The 25,385-nt window shown below is 41.0% G+C and overlaps 4 protein-coding genes across 16 annotated transcripts in view; 1 reads left to right on the top strand and 3 right to left on the bottom strand.

Annotated features, from left to right (window-relative positions):
- The window catches only part of mark1 (MAP/microtubule affinity-regulating kinase 1), a 36,289-nt gene extending 31,066 nt beyond the window's left edge, over positions 1-5,223 (top strand). For 2 of the 4 annotated variants that reach the window (XM_085296786.1, XM_085296788.1), the window contains exons 16-19: positions 890-1,141; positions 2,662-2,688; positions 3,334-3,378; positions 3,482-5,223. In XM_085296786.1, coding sequence (XP_085152912.1) covers positions 890-1,141; positions 2,662-2,688; positions 3,334-3,378; positions 3,482-3,827 — 670 coding nt within the window. In that variant the 3' untranslated portion in view covers positions 3,828-5,223. The remainder of the gene's footprint in view (positions 1-889; positions 1,142-2,661; positions 2,689-3,333; positions 3,379-3,481) is intronic. The other 2 variants (XM_085296789.1, XM_085296787.1) reach the window with 1 other exon arrangement.
- Positions 5,224-6,033: 810 nt separating this feature from the next.
- Positions 6,034-11,465, bottom strand: LOC146561054 (leucine-rich glioma-inactivated protein 1-like). The gene is made up of 8 exons (XM_085296790.1): positions 10,723-11,465; positions 10,441-10,512; positions 9,819-9,890; positions 9,618-9,689; positions 8,764-8,835; positions 8,159-8,328; positions 7,901-8,065; positions 6,034-7,769 (listed from the first exon to the last, which is right to left on the bottom strand). Exons 1-8 carry the CDS (start codon positions 10,917-10,919, stop codon positions 6,952-6,954), a joined length of 1,638 nt encoding a protein of 545 aa, XP_085152916.1. The 5' UTR covers positions 10,920-11,465; the 3' UTR covers positions 6,034-6,951.
- A 5,269-nt stretch (positions 11,466-16,734) lies between these two features.
- LOC146561053 (free fatty acid receptor 4-like) lies at positions 16,735-18,472 on the bottom strand. Its single transcript, XM_085243222.1, has 3 exons — positions 17,933-18,472; positions 17,728-17,859; positions 16,735-17,097 (listed from the first exon to the last, which is right to left on the bottom strand). The coding sequence occupies exons 1-3, from the start codon at positions 18,470-18,472 to the stop codon at positions 16,735-16,737; spliced, it is 1,035 nt and encodes a 344-aa protein (XP_085099348.1).
- Positions 18,473-19,124: 652 nt separating this feature from the next.
- On the bottom strand, positions 19,125-25,337 carry LOC146561052 (centrosomal protein of 55 kDa-like). Of its 10 annotated transcripts, XM_085296776.1 has the most exons (11): positions 25,272-25,337; positions 25,002-25,067; positions 24,121-24,282; positions 23,792-24,019; positions 22,356-22,427; positions 21,987-22,137; positions 21,625-21,751; positions 21,035-21,221; positions 20,880-20,954; positions 20,490-20,612; positions 19,125-19,771 (listed from the first exon to the last, which is right to left on the bottom strand). In XM_085296776.1, the coding sequence occupies exons 3-11, from the start codon at positions 24,271-24,273 to the stop codon at positions 19,580-19,582; spliced, it is 1,308 nt and encodes a 435-aa protein (XP_085152902.1). In that variant the 5' UTR covers positions 24,274-24,282; positions 25,002-25,067; positions 25,272-25,337; the 3' UTR covers positions 19,125-19,579. The 10 variants fall into 10 exon arrangements, with proteins under 10 accessions (XP_085152902.1, XP_085152906.1, XP_085152903.1 ...); XM_085296780.1 differs by lacking the exon at positions 25,002-25,067 and having other exon boundaries at positions 25,272-25,295; XM_085296777.1 differs by lacking the exon at positions 25,272-25,337 and having other exon boundaries at positions 24,941-25,204.
- Between the last annotated feature and the right edge of the window lie 48 nt (positions 25,338-25,385).

Genomic DNA, 25,385 nt, shown 5'->3' with positions numbered 1-25,385 from the left:
CTGGCGCGATGTTTAACTTAGCCAGCTTGCTGTAGGATGACGGCAGTTGTCCTACTTTTCATTGGAGTGATACCTGTGACTCTGAAGGGGGCAAAGACCATATTTAGTTTAAGGCTTTAGGAACATAATTTTCTGGGTTACTTAATATAGAATATAACACTCACAGATACACATGGACATCGTGAACACACACCAGATCTACCTCATTCAGGAGATTTGGTAATATCACCCCCCCCCCCCTTTTTTTTTTTTTTTTGACTCGCATTTGACATAATGTTCTTTTAAAAATTGTATTTAATATGGCACATAAATGATTATTTTTTCTTAAACACATGCAAAACGTTGCAATTTCTAATCAATGGAATAACTGATAGAGTACTTGATTACTGAAATAATAATCAATAGCTGTACGTATGTCCAAACAATGGTAAGAAGTGGTATATGCCTTGATAGCTGTGGCTCAAAAATAATCATGAAACAAAAATAATCATTATGTTTATTTTCACAGATCATCATGCAGGTGCTCCTCAACATTTAACAATGAGAATCACAATGTTGAGCAAATGTCCTTGGGTCATCACTTCAGAAACAAATTACAAACATCTGTTGGAACAGATCATGTGATTGCACCTTAGTTAATTTTTTTTTTATATTCATTGCTTTGATTTCACTCAGCAAATGGAACAATTAAATGTACGGTCTGTGTCTTTAAAAGCAGTCTGATGGTCACAAACTGCTGTTTTACCCTGCACGCTCACACAGTCATTCAGATTCAGCAGTGGCGTTAAAAATGTACTTTTCATCGAGAAATACCATAACTTCATTCTAAAATACAAACAGAAATGTGCCAGATGTTCATCTCCTCCAACGCGTTTTTCTTATTCTGCAGCTCGTCTCCACGCGGCCCCTCCACCTCTCCGTCTGCACACAGTATTAGCACCCCAGAGAAGAACCGTTTCCCCCGTGGTACCACCAGTCGCAGCACTTTTCACGGAGCCCAGCTCAGAGACCGCCGCAGCGCCACCTACAACGGACCTCCAGCTTCACCCACATTGTCTCATGATACGGGGGCTCTCGCTCAACAACGCAGGGGCACCTCTACAGGGATCATTAGCAAGATCACCTCCAAGTTTGTCCGCAGGTCAGTGCTTTGTACCTTAGAGTCGTTGCACCCAGCAGTTATTGTACCACCGTGGTCTCAAACTCAGAGCTACATGTTAAACAAATATTTGACTGAGAACAGCTCAACGTTTTCAAAACTGCAGGATGTAAAGCCATACTTTACTAATTTATACTTCCTTTGTGCTAAGGTGCTTTTATTATTGAAGGGAAATGCAGGTTCTACAGGGAGAAACATTCATGTGCTCCTGGTGTAGTCCCATTTCCAGATCAGGAAGTCGTTCTTCCTGCTTTGTTTTGTTCAAACTTACAGTACTGTGCAAAAGTCATGAGCCACCGCTCGTTTCTTCTTATTTTGCTTGGATAATGGAAGACAAGTGCAGTGATTTACTTAAATGTGCAAACATACATGGAAATAACATCTGGTTTGACCACTTTTATTTTTTTCAACACAACCTCTGTCTTGTAATTTCTTTAAGTAGTCTTGAGGAATATTTCTCCAGGCTTCCTAAAGGACATTCAGAGCTCTTCTTTGGGTGTTAGCTGCTTTTTTTTTTCCTGCCATGTAGAAATAATGTTTGGTTTGATGCTCTGAGGTGGCAAATCCACGACTGAATCTGTGTTTTGTTTTCTATTCAAGTAGTATTCTTTAGCTGTGTGTTTGGGATCATTGTACCACTGAAAAATGAAGTCCCTGCCAACCAGACATTTTTCAGATGCTGTTGCATGCAAATTATTCTATTTTTGACAGGATCCCAAACCCCACTGGCTGAAATGCAGCCCTAAACCACAACAGGAGACTCCAGCATGTTTTACAGAAGACTGTAGACACTCTCTCCTGCCATCCTTTATACTTATTGATGGCAATTTATACCAAAACGCTCCTTGAAAACAAATTCTAAAGAAATGAACAGTAACTCAAGATTTTTGCACAGTACTGTACATTAATTATCTAAATCAGAAAGTCACTTTTCTTTCTAGTCTGACACCAAATTAATATACAGTTATTTTTTAAATAGATTACAAGGCAGTTCAGAAAAGGACTTGAGTTTCCTTCCATGCTAGCAGCTCTGTAAGGCTATACTTGGTAAAAACATGCTAACAGGCTCACATTAACAATACCAGGTGTTAGCTTTATCATGGTCACTGTGTAAGTTTAACAAAATAAAAAGTACAGCTGAGGTGAGGTGAATTATGTTGCAGGTATCAGTCATTGGACAAATTATTAGATGCATTCAAATCTCGATACACAACAAAAATCATCCCTGGACATACTGTGTGTCTCTGTGTAAAAGTTACTGAAGTGATTAAAGGAGTTGCGACGTTTGTTCGGATTCCTTTATGCGAACTTTCCAGGTATAAAAATGAAGGAAGCGTCACGCTCTCTGCCTGTTTACTATAAATGCTGCATAGTTTCCCCAGTCCTCTGTGAATATCACACATCCACACTGCCACCCCTCGTCATCCATACAGCAGTTAGCACCTTCATGCTGGTCCATCTGGTGGAGGCTCACAGCTTTCTCTCCTTTTCTCCCCGCCTAGAGCTCTGTCTTTCAGGTCGACCCAGAGGTAGGAGAACATAACGCTTGCTGCACTTGTCACCCCCGTCCGAAATAAACCAAACCTCTTTGTGCCCACTATGACCTTGGCCCGTGTTTCCTTAACCCCTTGCGTACTTGCCCACTACACCACGTCCTTGCCTACTGACACCCTTTGTTATGCAGTATTTCCCTCCCTTGTGTCCACTGCCTCTTAAACAAACCTCACGGCTCACCAGCTTCTTCTGTACTAAGCCACCAGATATCTGCTTCTCAAGTTGCTAGCTTTCCTCTCCTTATTCTCCCCCATCCTTTGGCTGAGCTTAACAGAAAAGACCAGGCAAAAATCCAGAGGCCGAATGGACTGTCTAGAAACGCTTTTCCGCTCTTTGCAGATCAGTGGGGATTAAGGAAAGGTAGCGTATTGTAGATGGGATGATGCATTTGGTTAATGTGAGCTATAATAGAATGACCCTCAAAACAAAGACCGTCACAGTCACCTCATTGTGTGCTGAACCCTGATACCCAGGAGTGTGGATTCTTTCCTGGCATGATGCCTGACACCCCCTCTGTGTCCAGTCATGATGGGGGTGGTGTTTAGTAGTGAGTCGGGGCGGGGCTGCATGTGTTGATATGATCCCAAGGGAATAACGAGTCTGTTCCTGGTTTATTTCAGGGTACCTAGTGAGGGAGAGGCCAGTGCCAGGACAGAAACACCAAGGTAAGAATTTGTGAGATGTCAAGTTCACAGAGAACGTGAAACCCACCTCTGCCTACTTCCCCTGTCCCCGCTCTCACTCTCTCCCTGATGGTTTCTTGCTCAGGAGTGCGTCTGGTGACACTAAGGAGGACGGCAGTCGGGATTCAAAGCCTCGCTCCCTGCGTTTCACCTGGAGCATGAAGACCACCTCCTCCATGGAGCCCTCGGAGATGATGAGGGAGATCAGAAAAGTCCTGGACGCCAACAGCTGCGACTACGAGCAGCGCGAGCGCTTCCTGCTTTTCTGTGTCCACGGCGACGCTCGCCAGGACAATCTGGTCCAGTGGGAGATGGAGGTGTGCAAGCTGCCCCGCCTTTCACTCAACGGCGTGCGCTTCAAGAGGATATCGGGCACGTCCATCGCCTTTAAGAACATCGCCTGCAAAATTGCCAACGAGCTCAAACTGTGACAGCAGATGGAGCCCCAGTCAGTCTTTTCTCTGGTCGCAGTCTCATCTCATCACTGGATTAGTGTCGACTCGCAGGACAAAATTCAGCACTGACGGTCCTCGCCATGCAGTATCAGGGTGGACTCGGCTGGTAAACGTGCAATACTGGCCACGAATGTACTGTACAGGGTAGTGGATCAGAGAGATATTGCAAAGTTTAACGTCTGTGACGGAGAGATAGCAAAAAAAAAAACATTAAAAAAAAAAAACAGCTAACCCAGCTTTTTTTTTTTCTCCTTCCGTCCGGCCCTCTGTCTCTCTCTTTCTCGCTCTCATCGGCCCGCTGCTCCACGTCAGAAGACGCATTTATGTAACACATGCAGTATGCAACTGAAGATGACCATCCTGCAATAATGTTTTCAGTCTTCTTTTTCTAAACGCCTACTACAAGATCTACTCTCCTCGCTGAATAACCATTAAACCTACCGTATGCTAAACTAGCCGCTTTTCCACCTGTGTTAAGTCAGTATATAGATCAGGCTGGAGCCCATATGTAAAAAGAGAATTGTACTGTATGCATAACATCTGCAGGTACTGTATTGTACTGTATATTAATTTAGCGTTCTGTACAGACTTTTATTGTTAATACTGTCTTTTTTTTTTCATGGGATTTGAGTTCTTTCCTAATATAATTGATGTCTCTTGGAGCATTAATCTTTCACTCTGTTTTTTTTTCTCTTCTCTTTTTTTTCTTTTTTTTTAAGAGCCACCATATGGAAATAGTGTTTTCAATTTTATTTAAAAAGCACTAAATTATTTTGTGGAAAATTGAGGGATTTGTTCCCTTGCCTTTTATGTTATATTTTTTTGCCTATGGAAAAAAACACTAAGTTGCACCACATAGACTTGAGTAGTAAGTTCAGTTAAAACTGAAATTGTGTTCACTTTATTTTCTCTCGGCAGTAGGTTGGTGATTTGGGGGTCCTGCTGCAATTGCACAACTTTTCCAGGGTGATGTGTATGAACATGAGAGTATGCACCTGTATTTCTTTGATGTTAGTTTGGTAGTCCTCAATTGCGAAGAAAAAAAAACAGCAGGGTTTAAATTGGTTTACTTTAGAAAGCGCCTGACAGGATGATACATGACGTGTTGATCGCCACGACGAGGCATTTTATTTTTTCTTTGATGGAGCCTTTCTAAAGAGCCTGATTTAGTCCTGCCACCAGTGTGATTGTGCAGGTACTTGTGTATCTCCTTGCTTGTGTGTTAATTTTCTTTCTTTCATTTTTTTTTTTTTTTTTTTTTTAATTTCAGCGGATTTTATTGTATTTATTCCATTACATTGTAATGTGCTGCTTTGTAGATTTGAGGCGTGCACTTTGTTGGAGAAAATAAAAAGGATTTTATTTGTTTGTATTTATTTTACTCCTATTTTTTTCATATCTGACATAATTACACACCCAGGGTTCAGGACAGTTTGCCTCATTTAGCTTAAGGAAGTACAGTGCTGTGCAACAGTCTCGAGTCACCACTGATTTCTTTACATCCAAGGAGCCAGATGTTCTTCAAATTTTTTTTAAGTAGTCTTGAGCAGTAGTTCTCCTGGCTTTCTGAAGGTCCCTCGCCATCCTTATTTGGACACTGAAACCACAGAGCCTATGAATGATGTCAAAGATCACAGTTTGACAGGCATAAAATAGTATTTGTGTACAAATAAGATGTTTCCCAAACAGTTATTGCTTGAAAAATGACTTTCAAAAGGCCTTGAAAAATTCTAAGACATGTGGAGGACAAAAGAAATGGAAGGCATACATTTTTTTAACCAATTAACAGTATCTGAGTGTGATGTCATTAAGCAACAGAAAAAGAAATCCAGCAAAGACCCGACACAGGACCAAAGAGATTCAAATGGCCCTTCAGTTGATCCATTTGCTCTTAACTGAAGCTTGATCAGAGGTCTCAGTGGAAGGATGGCTGTGAGAAAGCCATTCTTAGGGAAGGGTGAAGTGTGCCAAATTACAGAAGAACTGGACTGAAAATCTGAACCACTTTTGATGTATAATCAGTTCCATGTATGTTTGAATAAATTGCCCTTTCCTATCAAAATATAAAGAAATGAGGATTGGCTCAAGACTTTTGCACAGTACTTTAGATATGCTGTTGTGTTTTTGGCTTTAAGTATGTCACACTGAAGACATATCATGCTACACAGCACTAGCAGGGAACTCCGATGAAATGTTAAGCTTTATTGACTCTAAATTGCATGATATCAATCCTAATTATGACACAGTCAGTCACATTAGTCAAAGGTAAAGCATTATGACAAATGTCCTCCTTCATTTCAGTGCCCAAAAATGGTTGAAAATACCTTCAATAGTTCCCAGTTGTGAACAGCTGTATTTTCAATGCTTTAAACATTATGCAAACTATTACAATAAAAGCATAAGCTGCAAGGATATACAAGTAGACTCTAACCTTTGATATTTTCCAAATCAAAGGCATCATTTCAAATCATTCTCCAACAATTATCTAATAATAATCTGTCGCGGTCGTTGGTAAACTCTTAAAAACTCTTAAAAGCTTCATTTACAAATGGAAAGACAGGAAAAATGTAAACATTTCATTTTGGCAGATTTCTTCAGTTAAACATGTTAATAGGTTAAAAAGTACAATTTCATTTGTTTCTGTAGATAAATATATGACATTAGAAATGTATAAACATTGAGTGACACAAAAGGCTGAACACACATTAAAAATTAAAAAGTTACTGGCCAGTGTTAGATGTATTAGTGAACATAGATCTGCATTTATTGGGATGGGACGGCCCGTGTAAGGCCCTGGTCATGCATTAATGACTTGACAACATATGCGATCTAATCCTAACTTGAGGTGCATGCACTGGACTCAAAATGCATCTCGGTCATATGCTTGGTTGAGATGCATACATTTATCCTTTAATCTACTGTGCACTAATTTAACTAGAAGAGTTTGAAAATCAGTAGGAGTAATGGCTGCTGTTCTCAAGTTAGGATCAACGCTTTCTGAGTTGTTCAGCACTGCATCTGCTGCAACAGCCTGCTGTCTAGACAAAAAAAAATCACAAAATTCACCCACCAACCAATCTGCAACAGAAGAAAAATTAGCTCAGTTGCTCAGATCGATGATCCGGTGCTCATAGATCTGAGTTTTCCCTTTGAAACTGGAGGCCAGCAGGAATTGACGGTTGTCTATGGAAACTGGAGAGAAGGCCCTCGGTGCCTGTATGTTCAGCTCCTGAAATCGAACAAATTCGCCCTTCTTGGCATCCCAGCGGTAAACCTGGGTGAAAGAGTAATCGCTGCCAAGGATGGCGTATTGCCAGTTTCCCACAGCGAAGGGCTGGAATACCATGGAGCCACGAGAAGGCATGGTCTGCAATTCCCTAAAGAGGGCCCCGTCCCAGCGCATCACTTTGGAGTCACCAATGAAGCGCGTCAGGCAGATATACAGGTCGTTTTTGACCTGGAAATGTTTCACAGCGTAAACATCCTCCATCTCTGGGATGTCGGTGCGCCTGTCAAACATCTTGGTGCCTTTGTTCCACTGGTAGATGACGGGCCTCTGGGAGCTGCTGGACAGGATCAGGTGAGGCTTGGAGGAGATCTCCATGTACTCCACATCGGTGTCCCGATACCACTGGTGGAGGGACTGATGCCAGTAGAAGCCATTGCCGTTCCACTTGTAAATGGTGGTGGACCCGGCCTTGGAGCTGTCCGCTATGACGAAGAAGAATTCGCCATCGATGCGGAACGTCTCAACGTCGTTTGGTTTGCGGATTCGCAGGATGTCGATGCCTTGGAGCTTGATGAATTTGTTAGCGGACGTGTCACGCTTGTAGATGTGCGAGCCACCAAACAGCTGAGCCACAATGATAAAAAGCTGGTTGTCAATGACCAGGGGTTTGCAGACCACCGTGGATGTACCTGGTGAAGCAGAAGACAGGATAAAAAGTAAATATCTTCACCTCCAATAATTATCGCCATTGAGAGGTTTGAATCACCCCTCCTTTCAAACTTGCACAGCCCTTTCCCAAAAAAATGCGTCTTTCACTTACTCTCAATAAAATCAAAGTTTCTGAAGACCATCTCCACGTGATCCCACTCTAGAAAGCTGCACTTCCCACTGAAGGGCTGAGCGAACACAACGTACTGGTCATTCCCAAAAGAAAATGCTTCCACTGATATGGAGTTAAAATCCATGGACTGGTAGGATTCAAACTCTGCAAGTGAAACAAAAAACACCCACTTGAAATAACTTTTTTTTTAATCCAGTGAAACTTTGAGAGAAAACAACTGTATTTATTGTACTCCACCTGTGGTGATGCAGTCGAATGACTGTGGCAGGAGGTCGTTGATCTTTTTGTCGAGCTGCGAGGCCGGGCCTTTACAGTAAATCTGATCCACGGTGGCATTGGTGCTGTATATCCACTCCACCAGCCATTTGAGCTTGCAGTCACAGGTGAACTGGTTCCCCCTCAAGTCTCTAAAGGGAAAACACCACCAAACTAAACTCCGCATGCTCTATTAAATGCATTCAGAAAGGCCTCTGCTTTATGAATGCATTTAATTCCCAAAAGCTGGAGTTACTGAAGTGTGACTACTGTTAGCTTTGCTCTGTGGCCCTCACAGCTTCAATCTTTGCCCTCATTATCATCAAGGGGGACTATAAAGGAGAACCGGACATCTTCAGTGGGTGATAGATTGCAAACTTATCTCTTTCCTCACTGCTGCATGCAATTTTAATAGTGTTAAAAGCACCAGCTGCCCACACATTTTTCGAGCCTCGGCTGAAGTGGAATAATGATACAGTGTTCTATATATAGAAGGCTGCACAGAAAACTCATTTATCTCAGTGGCACGCATGTAAATTGAAACGCAATGAATCTCTTTGTTAGGCAAAGGTAAAATTCATACTTACACTTTTGTCAAGGCCTCGAGACCCTTGAACAAATCTTTGGGCAGCGTCTCAAGATTATTGTAGGCCAGACTCCTGAAAATAGATTAAAAAAATTGTGCTTAGTTTCTGGTTTCCACATTGATTATATGTGCATGCATTCCCCCCCCCACCCTCCCCATAGCCACACCATCTCAAACTATTAAATAATAATCTGTTTATGCAGTATTTCTGTATGTACACAGATATCTGTTAAGAAGCTTGGGGCACATATTGCCACCCTGGAGAGTACAGCAGGAACATTGCTTATTGTGGGTTTGAGGAAACATTAAGCTATTTTTAGCACTGCCTCCTCAGCCATTTTATGGCTTTCTCTGCTACAATGAAGACGGTGGAAAAAAGGCTTTTTCCTGTTGAGAAGACTTGGGTAGTATTTTATAAGTTTCTTTAGAGCCTTATCTTAAATATTATTGCATCAATAAAAGAAAATCTCAGAGCGTTTTTAACTTATAATGTACTTTCACAAATCTGCAATGAAAGAATATTATACTTTCATTTACAGTGGACATTGACGGTGGCGGGATTTGCTTCGTAATCATATTCATAACAGCTGCACAATGTTGGGAGAAGTGTCTATGTGGCAATACAAGTTGCGCAATAAAAACTGTCAGCGTTTTACTGGAACAGTGCTTGTCTGCACCTGCACATAGATTACAATGTCTGATGCAAATGAGAGAAAGCTTCTCTTGTTCTCCCTCTTAAAGCAGGTCACCAGTGATTAGATTTTTAAATTAAATAGGTCACAAAATTAAATCCCCGTGCAACTGTAGTGTTTGCTTCTTTAATACCTCTAGTAAAAAAAAAGAAAAAGTACTTACAGGTGTACTAAGGTTTTCAGTCCACGAAAAGCATGCGCTGATATCGAATTGATTTGGTTGTTTTCAATGAATCTGAAAAGTTGTTGGATAAAATGCAGGAGACGGGAGATAATGTCAGGCAAATGCAACAAAACAATCACAAAATCAAAAACAAAAAAACAAAAAACCAACTTGAAGGATAATTTTGTACCAACTACTCACAGATATTCTAGGTGAGGAAGACCAATGAATGCATCCTCATTTATAGATTCCAGGTTGTTGGCTGTGAAGAGGCTGCATGGAGAAATCTCAAGTTAATATTTTTACTATTCAGGGTCAGCGAGTGGATAATAAAAATACATCTTGCCTAATAGAAAACCATTGTTGCTAACTGTAAACCACATACTTTTAAGACACGGATCTGTGCTCTCTGAGGATTCCTGCAGGCCTGCATGTCTGTTTTTAGACACACAGTGTCTCTGTCAGTACTCCACCCAATGAGGAAATGAATTCCCTCATCAAAAGAAGGAATTACCCGTAAATTACTGGATTCACATTATTATACACAGAGACATTTTAATGCAAGGCTTGGAAGAAAGCCTAGCAGAGAGATTTAAAATCACCATGCCATGAAAAGGGATGCAGGAAAACCACGTTTTCAGCAAATGATTTTTTGGGTTTAAGGCTTCTCCAACCTAATCAATAGCCACAGCAACACCCGTTCTATCATAATGTGTAGCATCATTGAAGGGGGAAATGTCTTGAACATTAAACATGGCGTTGATCAGCTCACAGAGTGCAAGAAAAGCAAGAAAAAAGTAAAAACTCCTAAGAGATTTCTCACAGGAGATGCAGAGCGGGCGTGAGGATGAAGCTCTCTTTCGGAATTTCAGTGAATTCAGACTTGACAAATGATCTGTGGGGGGAAAACACGACACACACACGCATACTGTTTAGGCTTACAGCACAGACTGACGATCACTTATTGCAGTCTGTTCCTTGGATATGCAATTATTATGCAGCATTGGCGGAAAAATCCACGTCTTAACCAGCAGGTAGAGCTAAGCATGTTGCGTTCATCGCTGCAGTGGGTTTTTATTTCAAAACGATATTAAATAGAACTTACAAAGATGTGATTTCTCGGGGAAAGCTGCGAGGGATGAGTCCTGCGCTTTCGCACAGCGCGTTATCTTTGGAACATGTACACACTAAGGGACAGCGAGGCGGCTTGGGTCTCCTGCTGTCCACTAGAAGTATAACTGACGCCACCACAAGTAAGCCGAGCCAGAGCGATCTGCTGGGTATCTTGTGTGTATGTTCCATCCTTGAGATCCGCAGCGGGCACAACTTGCGCGTCGAACAGCCCTACACATGAACCAGGGTCTCCGCTGTGGTTCCTCTCCCACCGCTGCTGCAGCCGCTTCTGCCTGGAGGCCACGCGAATGTCCGCTCTTGTTTATCTCCGTGCGCCACCGCCGCTCTGGAGGTGATAAAACCGGGCGACCCGTGCGCCCACAGCGCCGTAATTACACCGAACCTCCAGACGAAAAGAAATCTAAACCCTCCGAGACAAAAGCAATAATAATAAATATATAATGTGACGCTTGCTGTGGAGTCTTGAAGCTCAGGAATATTCCAGCTGGCTCGGTGACAAACGCGGTGTGAGGGCAGGTGGGGATCCCAACGGGAGCAGACGGAGCATCTTCATCCAAAACCACGCCTATGATTTCAGCAAACGCCACTCTCTTCGTGTCAGGGTCTTGGAGGATTCCGCCCAATGGGCAACGGAATTGTGCAATTTTTTTCGTGAATCAGCGGGAGAAGAAGAAGCTCTGACATGAGCCAGCGGACTGTCGTCTGTGGCGCAGACGCACACGAGCGTTCTATGCGGGAAGCGGATGGGAAACCCGCTGACAATTAATTGTGATTATGGAAATGTAGCTGCAACATTTGGCTCAAAACCAGATGTTGACTGTCAAAACGCTGCCGTTACAAATCACGGGTTCTTTGGTGCCGATAAAGTCACCGAAACTTTGTGCTTTCTTAAATATTCCCATATTTGTAAAATGTTGTGGGTATATTTCCTGGTTTGCACTCGGTTTCCATGACGACTGGAGGATGCAAAGTATTTCTGACCTGTGGTGGAGGGGTGTGGGGAAACCCTCCTGTCACTCTGACATCTGTTCTGCCTCAGTACCATCCCCCTCATCCTCTTAAACAAAGGGCAGGTTAAACGGTCTCTAAAATACACTCGTCTCTTTTCATGCTTTAATACTGCTGCAAGCCACCACCTTCACAGTTTTATTGCAGTTTTTTCTTAATCTTCTATGCCAGACACTTGCTTGTTCAGGAGGGTGCTCTTGGAGCCCTATAAGGCTGTCATCATCTCATTTCTTACTTCTGATTAATATGTTTACTCACTGTGGCTGTCAGGCCTGCATGCTTCTGACCCATCTTGGTACAAATATGCACAGGCCTTTTGAAAAGTGCACAAATACTCACATGATTACAATACTTGATATCCTGCGCATGTTTACAGTGATATTACTAATGCAAGAGAATTAGAGGAGCGTGATCCTCCTCTGGGAGGTTTGAAAAATGAAGCTGGGAAGAATGAAGCTATTAGGCTGCTTCTAAGAAGTATCAGCAGCTGCTGGACCAGGGAGAGAACAGTGGATATTATTGTGTGTGCTGCAAGATGTTGTGTAGTGTCTGTGCTTCATAAATGTCACCATTCATCACCAGAGTAGGACACAGACTTTCCAGTAACAATATGACCACAGTCAGTCAAGTGTTTCTCACTTTTTAATATGTATTTGGAGTTTCCTGTAATAAACACTGATCACTGACTACATTAGACTACTGTGTAATATTTTGTAGATTTCCCCTTTTTCACCCAAATAGCCCCTCTCCTAAGTCAGGGCGTTGACACAGGACCTCTGTGGGTGTTGTGTGGTTTAGGGGTGGAGTCTCAGTGGATCAGCCCTGTTCTGGCACATCCCCCAGATGCTCTTGCATTGAGATCTGAGGAGTTTGGAAGCTGGGGTGGCTTTTGTTGTGTTATTTGAGCCATGCCATAACAGTTATAGCAGTGTGACATCATCCTGATGGGAGATGCTGTTTTTTTGTCCACTGGTATGAAGGGCTGGAACAATGTTTACATGGGTGGTAAGTGTCACTGTAGCATGATGAATCCAAGGACTCAAGCAGAATAATGCCCGTGTAACAAATTATTCAGTGTTACTAACTTCACCTTTCAGTGCTTTTTAAAATATTGTTATTGATCATTGTTTGGGCCTGTATTAGCTTGTGACCTGACTTATCTGCCCCTTTACCTAAAGATGCATGAATAAAATTATATTATTTGTGGATATGTTCAATCTTCACCCAATGGCTGTGGGTAAAATAGAGCCATTCTGTCTGGCAGTCTACACAAATGAGCTGAACTCCCCACCAGAGGGAAATGCTGAGCAAGGTTTAGTTGTCAGGTGGACTCACTAGCTTCATAAAATTCTTTCTCTAAGATTTACACCTTAAGGGGAAGAGAGCATCATCCACAGGGAGCTTTTCTACATGACTATCAAGATTTAAAATTGCTAGAGGCTCTCCCGCTCTGATCTTGAGCAAACTGAGTGAATGCACTTGTTTTGCAGGTCTGCCATCTTGTCAGCCCACAGAGTAGGCATACCTACTATATGAAAATATAGCATAAAACCTCAATTATATGAAAAATGTAAACAAATAAAGCTCAAAATTATGTTTTGATGAACGATGAAATTACATCTTAGGATCCTTTCCTGTCCATCAGTGATTAAATGATGAAGAAGTAGAAGATGCTAATTATTGTTATGATGATATGATTATTCAATTCAATTCAATTTTATTTATATAGCGCCAAATCACAACAAAAGTCGCCTCAAGGCGCTTCATAGATACAGAGAAAAACCCAACAATCATATGACCCCCTATGAGCAAGCACTTTGGCGACAGTGGGAAGGAAAAACTCCCTTTTAACAGGAAGAAACCTCCGGCAGAACCAGGCTCAGGGAGGGGCGGCCATCTGCTGCGACCGGTTGGGGTGAGAGAAGGAAGACAGGATAAAGACATGCTGTGGAAGAGAGACAGAGGTTAATAACAGATATGATTCAATGCAGAGAGGTCTATTAATACATAGTGAGTGAGAAAGGTGACTGGAAAGGAAAAACTCAATGCATCATGGGAATCCCCCGGCAGCCTACATCTATTGCAGCATAACAAAGGGAGGATTCAGGGTCACCTGGTCCAGCCCTAACTATATGCTTTAGCAAAAAGGAAAGTTTTAAGCCTAATCTTGAAAGTAGAGATAGTGTCTGTCTCCCGAATCCAAACTGGAAGCTGGTTCCACAGAAGAGGGGCCTGAAAACTGAAGGCTCTCCCTCCCATTCTACTTTTAAATACTCTAGGAACAACAAGTAGGCCTGCAGAGCGAGAGCGGAGCGCTCTAATAGGGTGATATGGTACTACAAGGTCATTAAGATAAGATGGGGCCTGATTATTTAAGACCTTGTATGTGAGGAGTAGGATTTTGAATTCAATTCTGGATTTAACAGGAAGCCAATGAAGGGAAGCCAAAACAGGAGAAATATGCTCTCTCTTTCTAGTCCCTGTCAGGACTCTTGCTGCAGCATTTTGGATTAGCTGAAGGCTTTTCAGTGAGTTTTTTGGACATCCTGATAATAATGAATTACAGTAGTCCAGCCTGGAAGTAATAAATGCATGAACTAGTTTTTCAGCGTCACTCTGAGACAGGATATTTCTAATTTTAGAGATGTTGCGCAAATGGAAGAAAGCAGTCTTACATATTTGTTTAATATGTGCGTTGAAGGACATGTCCTGGTCAAAAATGACTCCAAGGTTCCTCACCGCGTTACTGGAGGCCAAGGTAATGCCATCCAGAGTAAGAATCTGATTAGATACCATATTTCTAAGATTTTCAGGGCCGAGTACAATAACCTCAGTTTTATCTGAATTAAGAAGCAGAAAGTTAGCGGCCATCCAGGTCTTTATGTCTTTAAGACATTCCTGCAGTTTAACTAATTGGTGTGTGTTATCTGGCTTCATGGACAGATAGAGCTGGGTGTCATCTGCATAGCAGTGAAAATGTATGCTATGTCTTCTAATGATACTGCCTAAGGGAAGCATGTATAATGTAAACAGAATTGGTCCTAGCAATGAAAGTGTACACTGTGCCAAAAACACCCCGTAAAGCTTTTACAAGCAGCTGCTGCTCAAGAACTGCCCATCCAAGGCCTCCCTGCTGTTAAACTTACGCTGCCACCATAAGAGCGCGAAAAGACAATTAAAATCACGATTTACGAGATCTGCAAAAATATTTATATTCAGTAAACAAAAGCAGAGGAATAAATAACATTTGATTCCCTAGAAAAAAGCTAGATAAATATAACTGTTTATTTCTTTTAGACAGAACAGTCAGACCATAGCTGTCTGCAGCAGTTTGCTCAGCCTTGGATGCAGAAACCAAACAAATGTTTTGTGGACAAATCACAGCTGACATGAAGCTTGACATCCTGATCTGTTTCAGTCTGGCTTTAACAACATCATCTATGTGGTGCATCAGCTTACCAGAACAGTTTGCATGTCATTTGATTTGGACTCTGTCTGGCACATGAGCATTTCCTTAACAAACATCTTTCCTCCACCCTATACTATTCAGTTTGGGTTTTTTTACTATTTAGAGTGAATAGATAAAGAATGGTGTCAGAGCCTGTTGTAAGAGAGAAAGACAAAAACAATCTCTTCCATCCATTAAGTTTCTCCATAAGATATTGTGTAAAATGACAAATACAGTATATTAATTATGTATTTTTTGAATTATAAATTTGTGCAGTTAATAAAAATTCCACTATTTGAAATATGTGTGTAATGGTTTAAAAGAAAGATTCCTCAGTTTAATCCTGGGAAGGAGGCACAAATTCTTTTGTGGTTGCATCAGGATGGGCATGTGGTGTAAAAGATGGTCATTAGAGTTTACAAGAATTGATTTCATACTGTGCAGTTCAAAGAAAGGTTCCAGTCTTTCATATAGAACAAGTGAATCAGTCATTTGGGAAACAGCTAAAGGGTTATGATGCTGTTACAACCTTTGAGACAACAGCATAAAAAAGTCAGAAATGCAGTGAAACACCAGGTGGACAACTCAGGAGGATAAGAAATAAGTTGGTCAAACAATATGCAAAACCTTTTGGCAGTATTTGAGCCAAAAGCACAACAGACAGACAGACAGACAGACAGACAGACAGACAGACAGACAGACAGACAGACAGACAGACAGACAGATAGATAGATAGATAGATAGATAGATAGATAGATAGATAGATAGATAGATAGATAGATAGATAGATAGATAGATAGATAGATAGCCCTCAATAACCTTTTGGAAACACTGCTTTTGAAACTAATGCAGAATCCTGTAGGTGTTGCATTCACACTCTTTGTCTTATATACGGTATGTTGTACATCAAAAGCCACCAGACATACATGCTTTGCACTATTTCAGGAATGTCAAACTTAATGTCCGGTGTCCAAATTTGGCCTGGCAAAGACTCTAATCTGGCCCACTGGAAGGCTTTAAAAATGTTGTAAAATTTTGTAAAAATAATCAAGCTTTATAGCCTAATGAAAAAGACCACCACAGCCATTCATACTACAGTAAAGTAATGAACAAATATATGAACAATTAAGGAACTGATAAAATCCCTGTTTTTTCACTACTATAGAAAAAAAACATGTTCTGTTTTATATTTACTAGACAATCTGAACAACAAGCTACTAGAACGTTTTCTGTAATTTTGTACATTTATTTCTTCTAATTTCTTACCATGTCATGCTGACAGATTCATTTAATACAGCAGCATTTCTTAGTCATGTAGGAAAATAAGACATATGGTTGAAATTGCACTTCTTTTTCTTATATTAAGATATCTCAAATGTGTATTTAGACTTCTTTACACAGAGAGAAAGAAGAGTTTCACTGGTGTGGCCCACTAAAGGTGAAAGTGGGCTGTATGTGGCCCCGCAATGTAACATGAGTTTGACATCCCTGCTCTATTTGACATGATTATGGATGTATTCCCAGTGTTCACCCACTGGTGGGTCTTTTTCTCACTGGAAACACAACTGAGCCACAGCAGCGTTTGCGCCAGCTGTTCTTGAACTGGCAGACCGAGTAGAGGATGGGATTGAGCGCTGAATTTGCCAGAGTGAACGTCACCACCCGGAAGAACATGGTGGAAGAGACATATATGTGACCCTGTATGTTGTGGGCCAGTATGACGAAGAAGATAATGAAAATAGGGCTCCACATGACTAAGAAGGAAAGCATCAAGACCAGCATAGTACGGAACAGCTTCATATCCTGGCAGGAGATGTAGTAGTGAGGAGAGTCTCCACTGGGTTGCTGACGGTCTCTGGGTCGGAGCCTTAACCTGCAATTTTTAGCAATCTGGAACAGAAATACAATATTTGATACAATGCAAACACCTGTGGTTACAGAGACATGATGAAACCATTTACACACCCTGATTGAGCTGTATATGGATTTACACATGAAGCATGGAAACAGTTTTATTTGTCTCATCCATAAAGTCTACTGAGCGCTAAAATCAATTTGCAGCTGGTCACCATGTTCTTCTGTTCTCTGTGTCACACTCATGGATACATTGGCATAACTGGTTGCCCAGTTTAGTGTTAACAGTTGATAGCGGAGAGCACTGAACGTACACACAAAGGTAATAATTAGTAAGCGCACATTTCCCCCCCCACGGGGACAGAGAAATGTCTAAGAAATCAGGATATCCATGCATTAATTCAAGGAAGAATGCTTATTTAATTAATAATATAAGTATAATGACAGCTGGAAAAAGAAACTGAAGTGGCCAAAAACATTTTTCGTTTAAAAATTAAGTTAACTCATGTATATTTCTGTCTTCATGTAAGAAACTTGTAAATTGAGAAAACGGTAAATTCAGAGCTGGATTTTTATAATTTGTGTTAGAAGCATAAAAACAGACAACAGCTGATCTGTCCTTCTCCTCGCTGCCTGCCATCTTTAGCAAAGACAGCATTAACCCACCTGCAATATTTTGCTGTAACTAACCAGAATGATGAGTCCTGGGAGAAGGAAGCTCAGGGCAGTGAAGACTACGTTCCACACAATCTCCCCTGCTGGGTCAGGCCACTTGAGAGTACAGATGTGACCGTGTTCCTGCGGAGATAATAACAAACATAGGCATAGCTCTATTGTAGAAATATTTCCTCTTTTTTAAATTCATCCATACCAGCTTTGGGAAATCCACTTCCATCACAGTGAAGAACAGACTGAGGGGGAGGGAGGTGAGTGCAGAGAAAGCCCAGATGAAGACGAGGGTCACAGTCACCATCCTGGGAGCCAGACTTGGCACAGTCTGCAGCCAGAGAATAGCCTGGACTCTCTCCACACTGATCGTGGCCAAGGTTGTGATGGTGACACAGCCACTCATACAGATGACATAGAGCAATGTGTGGCAGGCTGCATACCCCAGCTCCCAGGACACGGTCCAACGCACTGTCACAATCAGCGGGATCATGCTGACGAACAGCAGATCAGCCACGAACAAGTTGAGCGTCAGGATGGTCTTATTGGCAAGCAGCCTGCGTCCACAGGTTACCAGGACTGCAGCTCCTGCATTTGCAGCTACAGAGACCAGAAAGACTGCACTGATAGCTGCGGTTTCCATTATAGTGGTAGCAACCTGATTTGAGTGGTGCAGCTCAGAGAAGAAAGAAAAAAAAGTCAAGTTTCTCAAGTGAAGGGAATGAATGTGAAGGTCTGTATCCATGCAGGCTGAAAAGGTACTAAATGTGAAATGCACACACTGCTCACTCCTGCAGACAAACAGAAAAATGAATGTTGACAGATGCTGATAAGAAGTAAAAGGGAGGAGAAAGGGTGGAGACTAGACTTTCTGATGCTGTTTGCTCTGCAATGCTTAAAAGGAAGTCTTTGCATTTTCACTTTAAGTGATGACGTGATGATGTGCTTACTCACATTTGGACATAAAAACATGAATTTGGTTTGTTGTTTACCTAATAAATAACATATCGTTTTTAGCTTTAAACTATTTTTTGATAAATTTCTAAAATATGTGTTTTCTTGTTTTTAATGACAAGTAGTCTGAGAAATTTGTTAAGTGCTGCACTTTGGAAATATTTCTAAATTGATTTTATTTTGCTCTTTTCACTGCCTTCTGTTTTAAGCACATAGTTTACATGTAATAAAATGTGCTATAGAAATAAACCTACCACTGCCGTTTGCTAAAACACTTCCTGCTAAAAAGCAACAACACTCAAAACATCAAATAGTTGCTTGTATATTTGTATATATCAGTTGAAACCAAAAATAATTTGAGTGCATCAAAAAAAGATCAATATCAGTAGATTTATTACATGGAGCACAGTCTCGACAGAGTATTTAAACCAAACTTCAAACAATTTTCCAACTAATAGTGTTTATTTTGTACACAAACATGCAAGGTGTTATTCCTCTGCAATCCCTCCGCATCCAGCACAGCTGGTGTGCTAGTCCAGTCCAGATAATACAAGGCCAGTTTAGAGAAACAATCTGTAAATACTATAGAATGAAGACAAGATGTAGCCCTTTACATAGTGCATTTATTGCTAATTACAGATTTCAAGCAGCTGCAACAGTATGCTGCCAAGAGCTGTAAGCAGCTGCAGCTGCCTGGCTGTGCTGGATGAAGCAGAGATTGCTCCAAACTCAGTTACATTTCTGGGGAAATCTTTGCTGTTATGTTTAATCAAAGCTTTGAGGATTCGTTTCAAACACAGCTTAAGCAACTTGTCACATTAATTTATCAAAATAACTTTAATTTAACAACCAATCCATCTTAAAGAAGATCCATCATTAAAGAGCTTCCAGGCTCAGCTCAGTTTAGACAGATTTCTAGATGGTTCATCAGTTCTCGGTGGTGACTGACTGGATACTCGGCCTGGCAGACGGGACACTCCAGGAAGCTTTCATTCATCAAGTTGCTGTGAGGCGAGGACGTCAGGCTGGGTCTGGAGAACTGGGACAGGGGAGGGTTCGTTTCCCCTGAGCTCTGATCCGGCTTCTCTCTCTAACATAAACAACAACATCCATCAGTTACACTTTAGTCCTGGGATTAAAAAAACTAACAAAAAAAAAAGAAAACTGCTAAATTTATTCCAAAGTAAATCTTAAAGCTACACTATTTTTTACAATAACAGAGTAGGCTGAGTATGAAAGGTGCTGCTTTTTACTTGATTTTACAACTTGAATTCGTTTTGAATGTTTGCTTTAACTGTGGTTCGTGCAGAAAATTATCAATGGAAGAAATTACAGCAGCAGACACGCAAAGTGAGGAAACATCTGGTGTGCTCAGGTGAACAAAAGGCAGTAAGTACTGAATATTCAGTGACCAGGCAAATAAAAACACAGCTCCAAATGAAAATTAATGTTGCCTGCAACACTGAATTTGTTAAAAAAGGAAAACAAAATACTGGCAGCTGCTAGAGCTACCCCTCAGCCTCCTAGTAGACAAACCTATGGTATCAATTTGAAACTCCTAGGTCATTTCCTTCTTAAGTTATTACAAGATTTTAAGAAAACTTGACCTCTGATCTTGAGGTCGAGATTACAAAATCCTGTGTTGCCTTGTTCATGAGTTATCATGTTCAGAAACGTTGACGTCCACACCATGATGGGGTGGGCACTCTTTATCCTTTAAAGGCTGAGGGGTAAAAACTCTATTAATGCAGCTTTAAGTTTGATCACAGATCAGTCTTATCATCCTCTGATTAGATACTGACGCCAACCTTTAACTGCTTTGCCACATGGCCTTTTCCTTTTTGCAATGCCTTCAGAACTTTGACCATTTGCTTCTTTAAATAAGAGCAATTCTGCCTCTCATCCTCAAGGTCTTGTGAAGAAATCTGGATCTAAAATGTAAAAAATTGTCACTGCGATGAACTGAATGAATAACACTATAATAAAAGAGATAATGTGTGGCTGTAGAAGGCAGGCACAGACAAAACAGAGCACACTGTGTTTGCATACTGCAACCTTTTTATCTCCAAAAGACTTATTAAAAAACACAAACTGGCCATCCTCTGTGCATTGTCATTAATCTGCGCCATCATTAACAATGGGTAAATCAGCAACACGAAACTGCGAAAACTAACAGAAAGTAAATGTGCCTGTCATACCTGTCGCTCTAGGTCTGCAATCTTTTCCTGGTCTGCATGGTGACGATTTAACATAAACCTCTGAAAGAGATTCGCCTGATTGGAGAGTAATTTTTCTGTGATTTCATTGGCTCTTTCTTCCCTCATGTGAGCACATTAAGATTTTTACTTTTTACCTGCAGCTCAGAGTTTCCCGACCTTCTTCTCTCATCATCCAGCACGCCCTGGAGGACTTCTCTCACATCTCTCTGTTGTTGCTCTTCATCCTCAGGGCAATTCTGCACTTCCTGTGTGCTTCTGCTCAACCTTTCAGCTTGCAGCTGCTGTTTGAGCTCCTCCACTTCCCTTTCTCTTTCCTTGCACCTACAGATCATTTTTGCCTGTCAAATAGCTAACCACCAACTTAAATGGAAACATATAATCATTACAGCCATTCTCAAACTTCAGACTGCTAACCATTTTAAAGTATAAAGATAACCTGTCTGCTTTTGTTTTTGGTATCAAAAAAAGGCAGAAAAGAAAATTAAGAATTCCGTTTTAAATCACGTAGTTCTTAAAGTTAATCCATTTTTAATGGATTATTTAATTGGAATTATAAAATAAGCAAAACTACTGGCAATTATAAAATATATTTTCAAATATATTTCAATGTAAAAAGTAACTCCTGGTAGCCCACCTGCAATACAGGTACAGTCCACCAGAGGGCTGCAGTCCACACTTTGTCTATTACTGATCTATTTTTTATGCCTTGATTTTTCAAACATACCAATTTTGGGTGATCATCAGATTTTGGTGGGTCACTTCAACTCGTTCCCTCAGTACCTCCAGTTCATCCTTGGCTTTCTGGAGGAGTCTTTCATAATGCTCCTGCATCTGGCTTATTTTCTCTTTCTCTACAATAAGAAAAAGAAATCAAAAATTAAAAGCAGAAGTGGGAAACAAAAGCATGTCTACTCAGATGTGTGCCATGTTGCATTAAAAAAAGATAAATGAAGCACATGAGGACACATTCTGTTACAGTGGGCTACTATTGGACAATCTTGATATTTTAAAAACTTGTTGTGACAGACTGCTGCCCCTTGTCGCCCCAGTGGTGAGTGTCCACTGCCCACTATCCTCTTGGCTCACCGTCTGAATGGTCCTCATTGTGCTGCTGTGAACGGGCCTGATTGGCTTCATTCAGCTGCTTCTCCAGCCATAACATTCTGGCCAGAATCGCCCTCACATAGGCCTCTCTCTGCTGGTCATACTCCAGCCACTGCTTGTTTTTTTCCAAGGCCTCAGGGCATTGAATGAAATAATGAGAAGCACATAAAAGAAAAGACAGAAACAGATCTTTGCCAGAAAGATGTCTCCAAACCACAAACACTTAGTACGACATGTATACTGTAGCCTGACTTGTAAGTAAAAACGGACTAAAAGAAGATTAAGGGGAAGGATAGGAGTGGATAGAAAAACACAGGGGGCATTTCCCAGCTGTGCCAAGAAAACACTTACATCTCTGAGATGAATTTGGACCTCTGCCACAGCTTCATTACTCGTGGAAACCTGTTCATCAGCTGTGGAGTCCTACCAGAGAGACCAGAAAGACACAAAACAATACTGCACATTTGAAAATGAGCAATTCATATTAACAGTCTCTTAGTTGCTACGATAAAAAACAAAAGCTAGCTGGCAGGCAGAACAGTTCAAAAAAGATCCATAACATCTCTATGATGACTATCATGGCTCTCAGTATCCTAATGGTAGTGAGACTGAAAAATACCTGCTGCTATCTAGTGGTATAACTGGGGCAAGAGGGGCTTAATTAGCTAAACAGATGCTGGAAAGTCTAAGAGTAATGTGAGCAGTGTGAAGGAAATAATCACATTCACATGACTGCATCTGAAGCAGGACAGCTGCAAATTTAACAAGCAATTAAAAATGCTCCACACAACATCGAGACCTTTTCTTGTTTGCTAGATTATAACAGAGAGACTGACAAACATTCATGCTAGAATCGCCAATCAAGGCCCAGCTACTGGATTCAAATCCAGGACCTTCTTAGTCTAAGGTGATGGTACTAACCATTCTGCTTCCACTATTTTCAGACAGCTTTCTTCCACCAGTAAACCAGTGCAGAAAAATGTTGCTCCCATTGCACCTACAGTGGACACGTCTGTCCACAACAGTCACCAGCTAGTGGCATGCAGTGGAACTATCTCAATGACACACTGGTCTATAAACAACACTCCACTGAGCCAGAATTCCTACTCGAAGGACTCTCTATAGGAAGCTGGCCAGTATGACCCACTAAGCTTCATCCTGTTGACCAGTTGGGCAAAAATTGGGCAAAACTGTTTTAGGCCCCCTGGATGATACCAAGGTGCTTAGAAGATGATTTGATGTTGTTGGCGAGAGGGACAATTTAGTGACAGACATCCAAACACAAGATACTCAGTTTTGTCAGGATAAAGGAGGAGGACATTTGAAGATTTATTTATTAATGGTAGTAAAGCATTCATAGAGGTAGGAGAAGCTGTTGAGCATCCAGACTGCTAAACTAAAGGTCTGAGATAAAACTTACTCAGCTAATACAACTTCCCAAATACAAAGCTTCAGAGAAAGAGACAGACACTGATGCCTGCCTTTCCAAATGAATACAAAAGTCATGACTGACATTTAAGGGGAGCTGTGTTGGAAAACTCAGCAGTGACCCCTTGTGGGAAAGGAATTATTTGCATTGACATCACTGGCTGTCCCCTGTAGTAGCAGGGCAAAAAACCTGGCAAGCAATTAAGCATGCCTAACATGCTCCAGACCTTTTTCTGTGCTTTAACCAGACAATGCTATATGGTCTATAGATTTGAAGAGAAAGATGTACTGGGTTAAACAGAACTGTTTGTTTTTACTGCTTCCGACATTATAATCTCTAATTTGAAAATCTGCTATACCTGCTTCCCTGTAACTTTTTTCTCGACATACTGACACCTTGTTGAGATGACCTCAAGCTTCTCCTCGATTTCCTCAATCTCTCTGGAGTAACGGGATATGCTACTCACTGCATCCACTGGTCTCTTTTCTTTTTCACACAGCTGCTCAGAGGGTGAAGCAGTTTTCTCATGTTTCGTCCTAAATTCCCGGGTACACTCGAGCCTGATGGCTTCAAGAGAGAGGAATCTCTGCATGGAGACACAACAAAACATCTTTTAAATATTGGCAGGATGTATTGATACAAAAAAATTGTAAAAATAATTAGACTTAGCAGTGTGAGCATGATTACCTCTACAAGCTTATTATGCTGCGACTGCTGATGGGTCAGTTCAGCCAGGGTCCTTTTCAGGTAGGCATTCTCTTTCCTGAGGCTGCTGACAACCATGGCAAGCTCTGAGTTGAGCTTTTTCTTGAGAGAGCGCTTGTATTTAGATGCTGCCATCCCTGTTACCTGCTCACAAGTATCACAGGAGCAATGCATCTTAGAACATAACATATGAAACATCAACAATACGAGCAGGATTACATTACCTAATATTCACGAGCAAAGACAACTTCACCAAAGTTTGATTTCTGAGCAGTAATTTTATAATTAGTTTGTAATGTATTGCATTGCAGCTAGTTGCTTTTGACTTTGAAACCTAGTGTATTTTTAAATATATATACATATATTTTTTTTCTTATTCTTTATTTTATTTAAAGGTGTCTCTAAATTTATTAGCAACGCACCTACATCCCACTACATGTAAGACAAATTGAATTAAATAAATCTGGCATCAGCAAAGTGCTACCCCCCCCACACACACACACACACGTTAAAATATATTTTTGTGTCTATCGCTAGTTAACAAGCTAACAGTTAACATGCTAACAAAATCGCTCATACTTAAGAGTTAAACTGGATACCGAATATTGGTCTCTCATATCTATAAAATAACATTAATGATGTAAAAAACCGCTTATAACCGCCATAATCTATAAGGTTTTTGCTAGACAGAATTAAAGCTACTTTAGCTAGCTAGCCAACGTTAAATAGCTAGTGTTACCATTTAGCTAACGTTATTATAACAGTATTGAAATATGACTGCTCATTTTAAAATAAATCTTACTTTCTTAAGGTATTGTTTTACCAAATCTGCTGCAACACCTACTGGGTTTATATTTTGTTACCTAAAGATGGTGTTGACTGTCAAATTGTGAAGTTGGATGATTATGGCAACCTTTCTTCATCGCCCACTAGCGTGAAAACGGAGAAGAGGAGGAGCTCAGCGGATAAAACTGGTGTTAAATAATAACAATATTGCCTTTCTATATGAATGTTTTTGCAGCTTATTAACTTTTAGATTTAACATAAAAGTGTGTGGCTTTACTTAATAGAAGAAACGTTACTTTAAGCAAGTATTTTAAAAAAAAATTGACTGCAGGGGAAGATGGCAGTACTTAGGCATCACCACAGAGTGGCGCTGCAGCACAGGATGAGGGTCTCTTTTTGGTGCTCCGTACAGTAAAGCCGCTTCAGGCTGCTGGTGGCTGCTGTGACTCATAAGGTGATTG

The sequence above is a fragment of the Mchenga conophoros genome, linkage group LG13 (genome assembly GCF_057382185.1).
Source record: "Mchenga conophoros isolate Kocher_MC1m ecotype Shallow Benthic linkage group LG13, M_conophoros_male_GT1.1, whole genome shotgun sequence".
NCBI lineage: Eukaryota > Metazoa > Chordata > Actinopteri > Cichliformes > Cichlidae > Mchenga > Mchenga conophoros.
This window is presented reverse-complemented; position numbering and strand designations above follow the sequence as displayed.

Coding starts and splice junctions, on each gene's coding strand:
- LOC146561052 (XM_085296776.1), bottom strand. CDS start 24,273: ATGGCAGCATCTAAATACAAGCGCTCTCTCAAGAAAAAGCTCAACTCA. Junction 24,020..24,120: donor AGCATAATAAGCTTGTAGAG/GTAATCATGCTC, acceptor GTCTCCATGCAG/AGATTCCTCTCTCTTGAAGC. Junction 20,613..20,879: donor TTGCAGACCTAGAGCGACAG/GTATGACAGGCA, acceptor TTTACATTTTAG/ATCCAGATTTCTTCACAAGA.
- LOC146561054 (XM_085296790.1), bottom strand. CDS start 10,919: ATGGAACATACACACAAGATACCCAGCAGATCGCTCTGGCTCGGCTTA. Junction 9,690..9,818: donor CTTCCTCACCTAGAATATCT/GTGAGTAGTTGG, acceptor ACAACTTTTCAG/ATTCATTGAAAACAACCAAA. Junction 8,836..9,617: donor CTGAAAACCTTAGTACACCT/GTAAGTACTTTT, acceptor ATCTATTTTCAG/GAGTCTGGCCTACAATAATC.
- LOC146561053 (XM_085243222.1), bottom strand. CDS start 18,472: ATGGATACAGACCTTCACATTCATTCCCTTCACTTGAGAAACTTGACT. Junction 17,860..17,932: donor AAGTGGATTTCCCAAAGCTG/GTATGGATGAAT, acceptor TTATCTCCGCAG/GAACACGGTCACATCTGTAC. Junction 17,098..17,727: donor GTTACAGCAAAATATTGCAG/GTGGGTTAATGC, acceptor TTTCTGTTCCAG/ATTGCTAAAAATTGCAGGTT.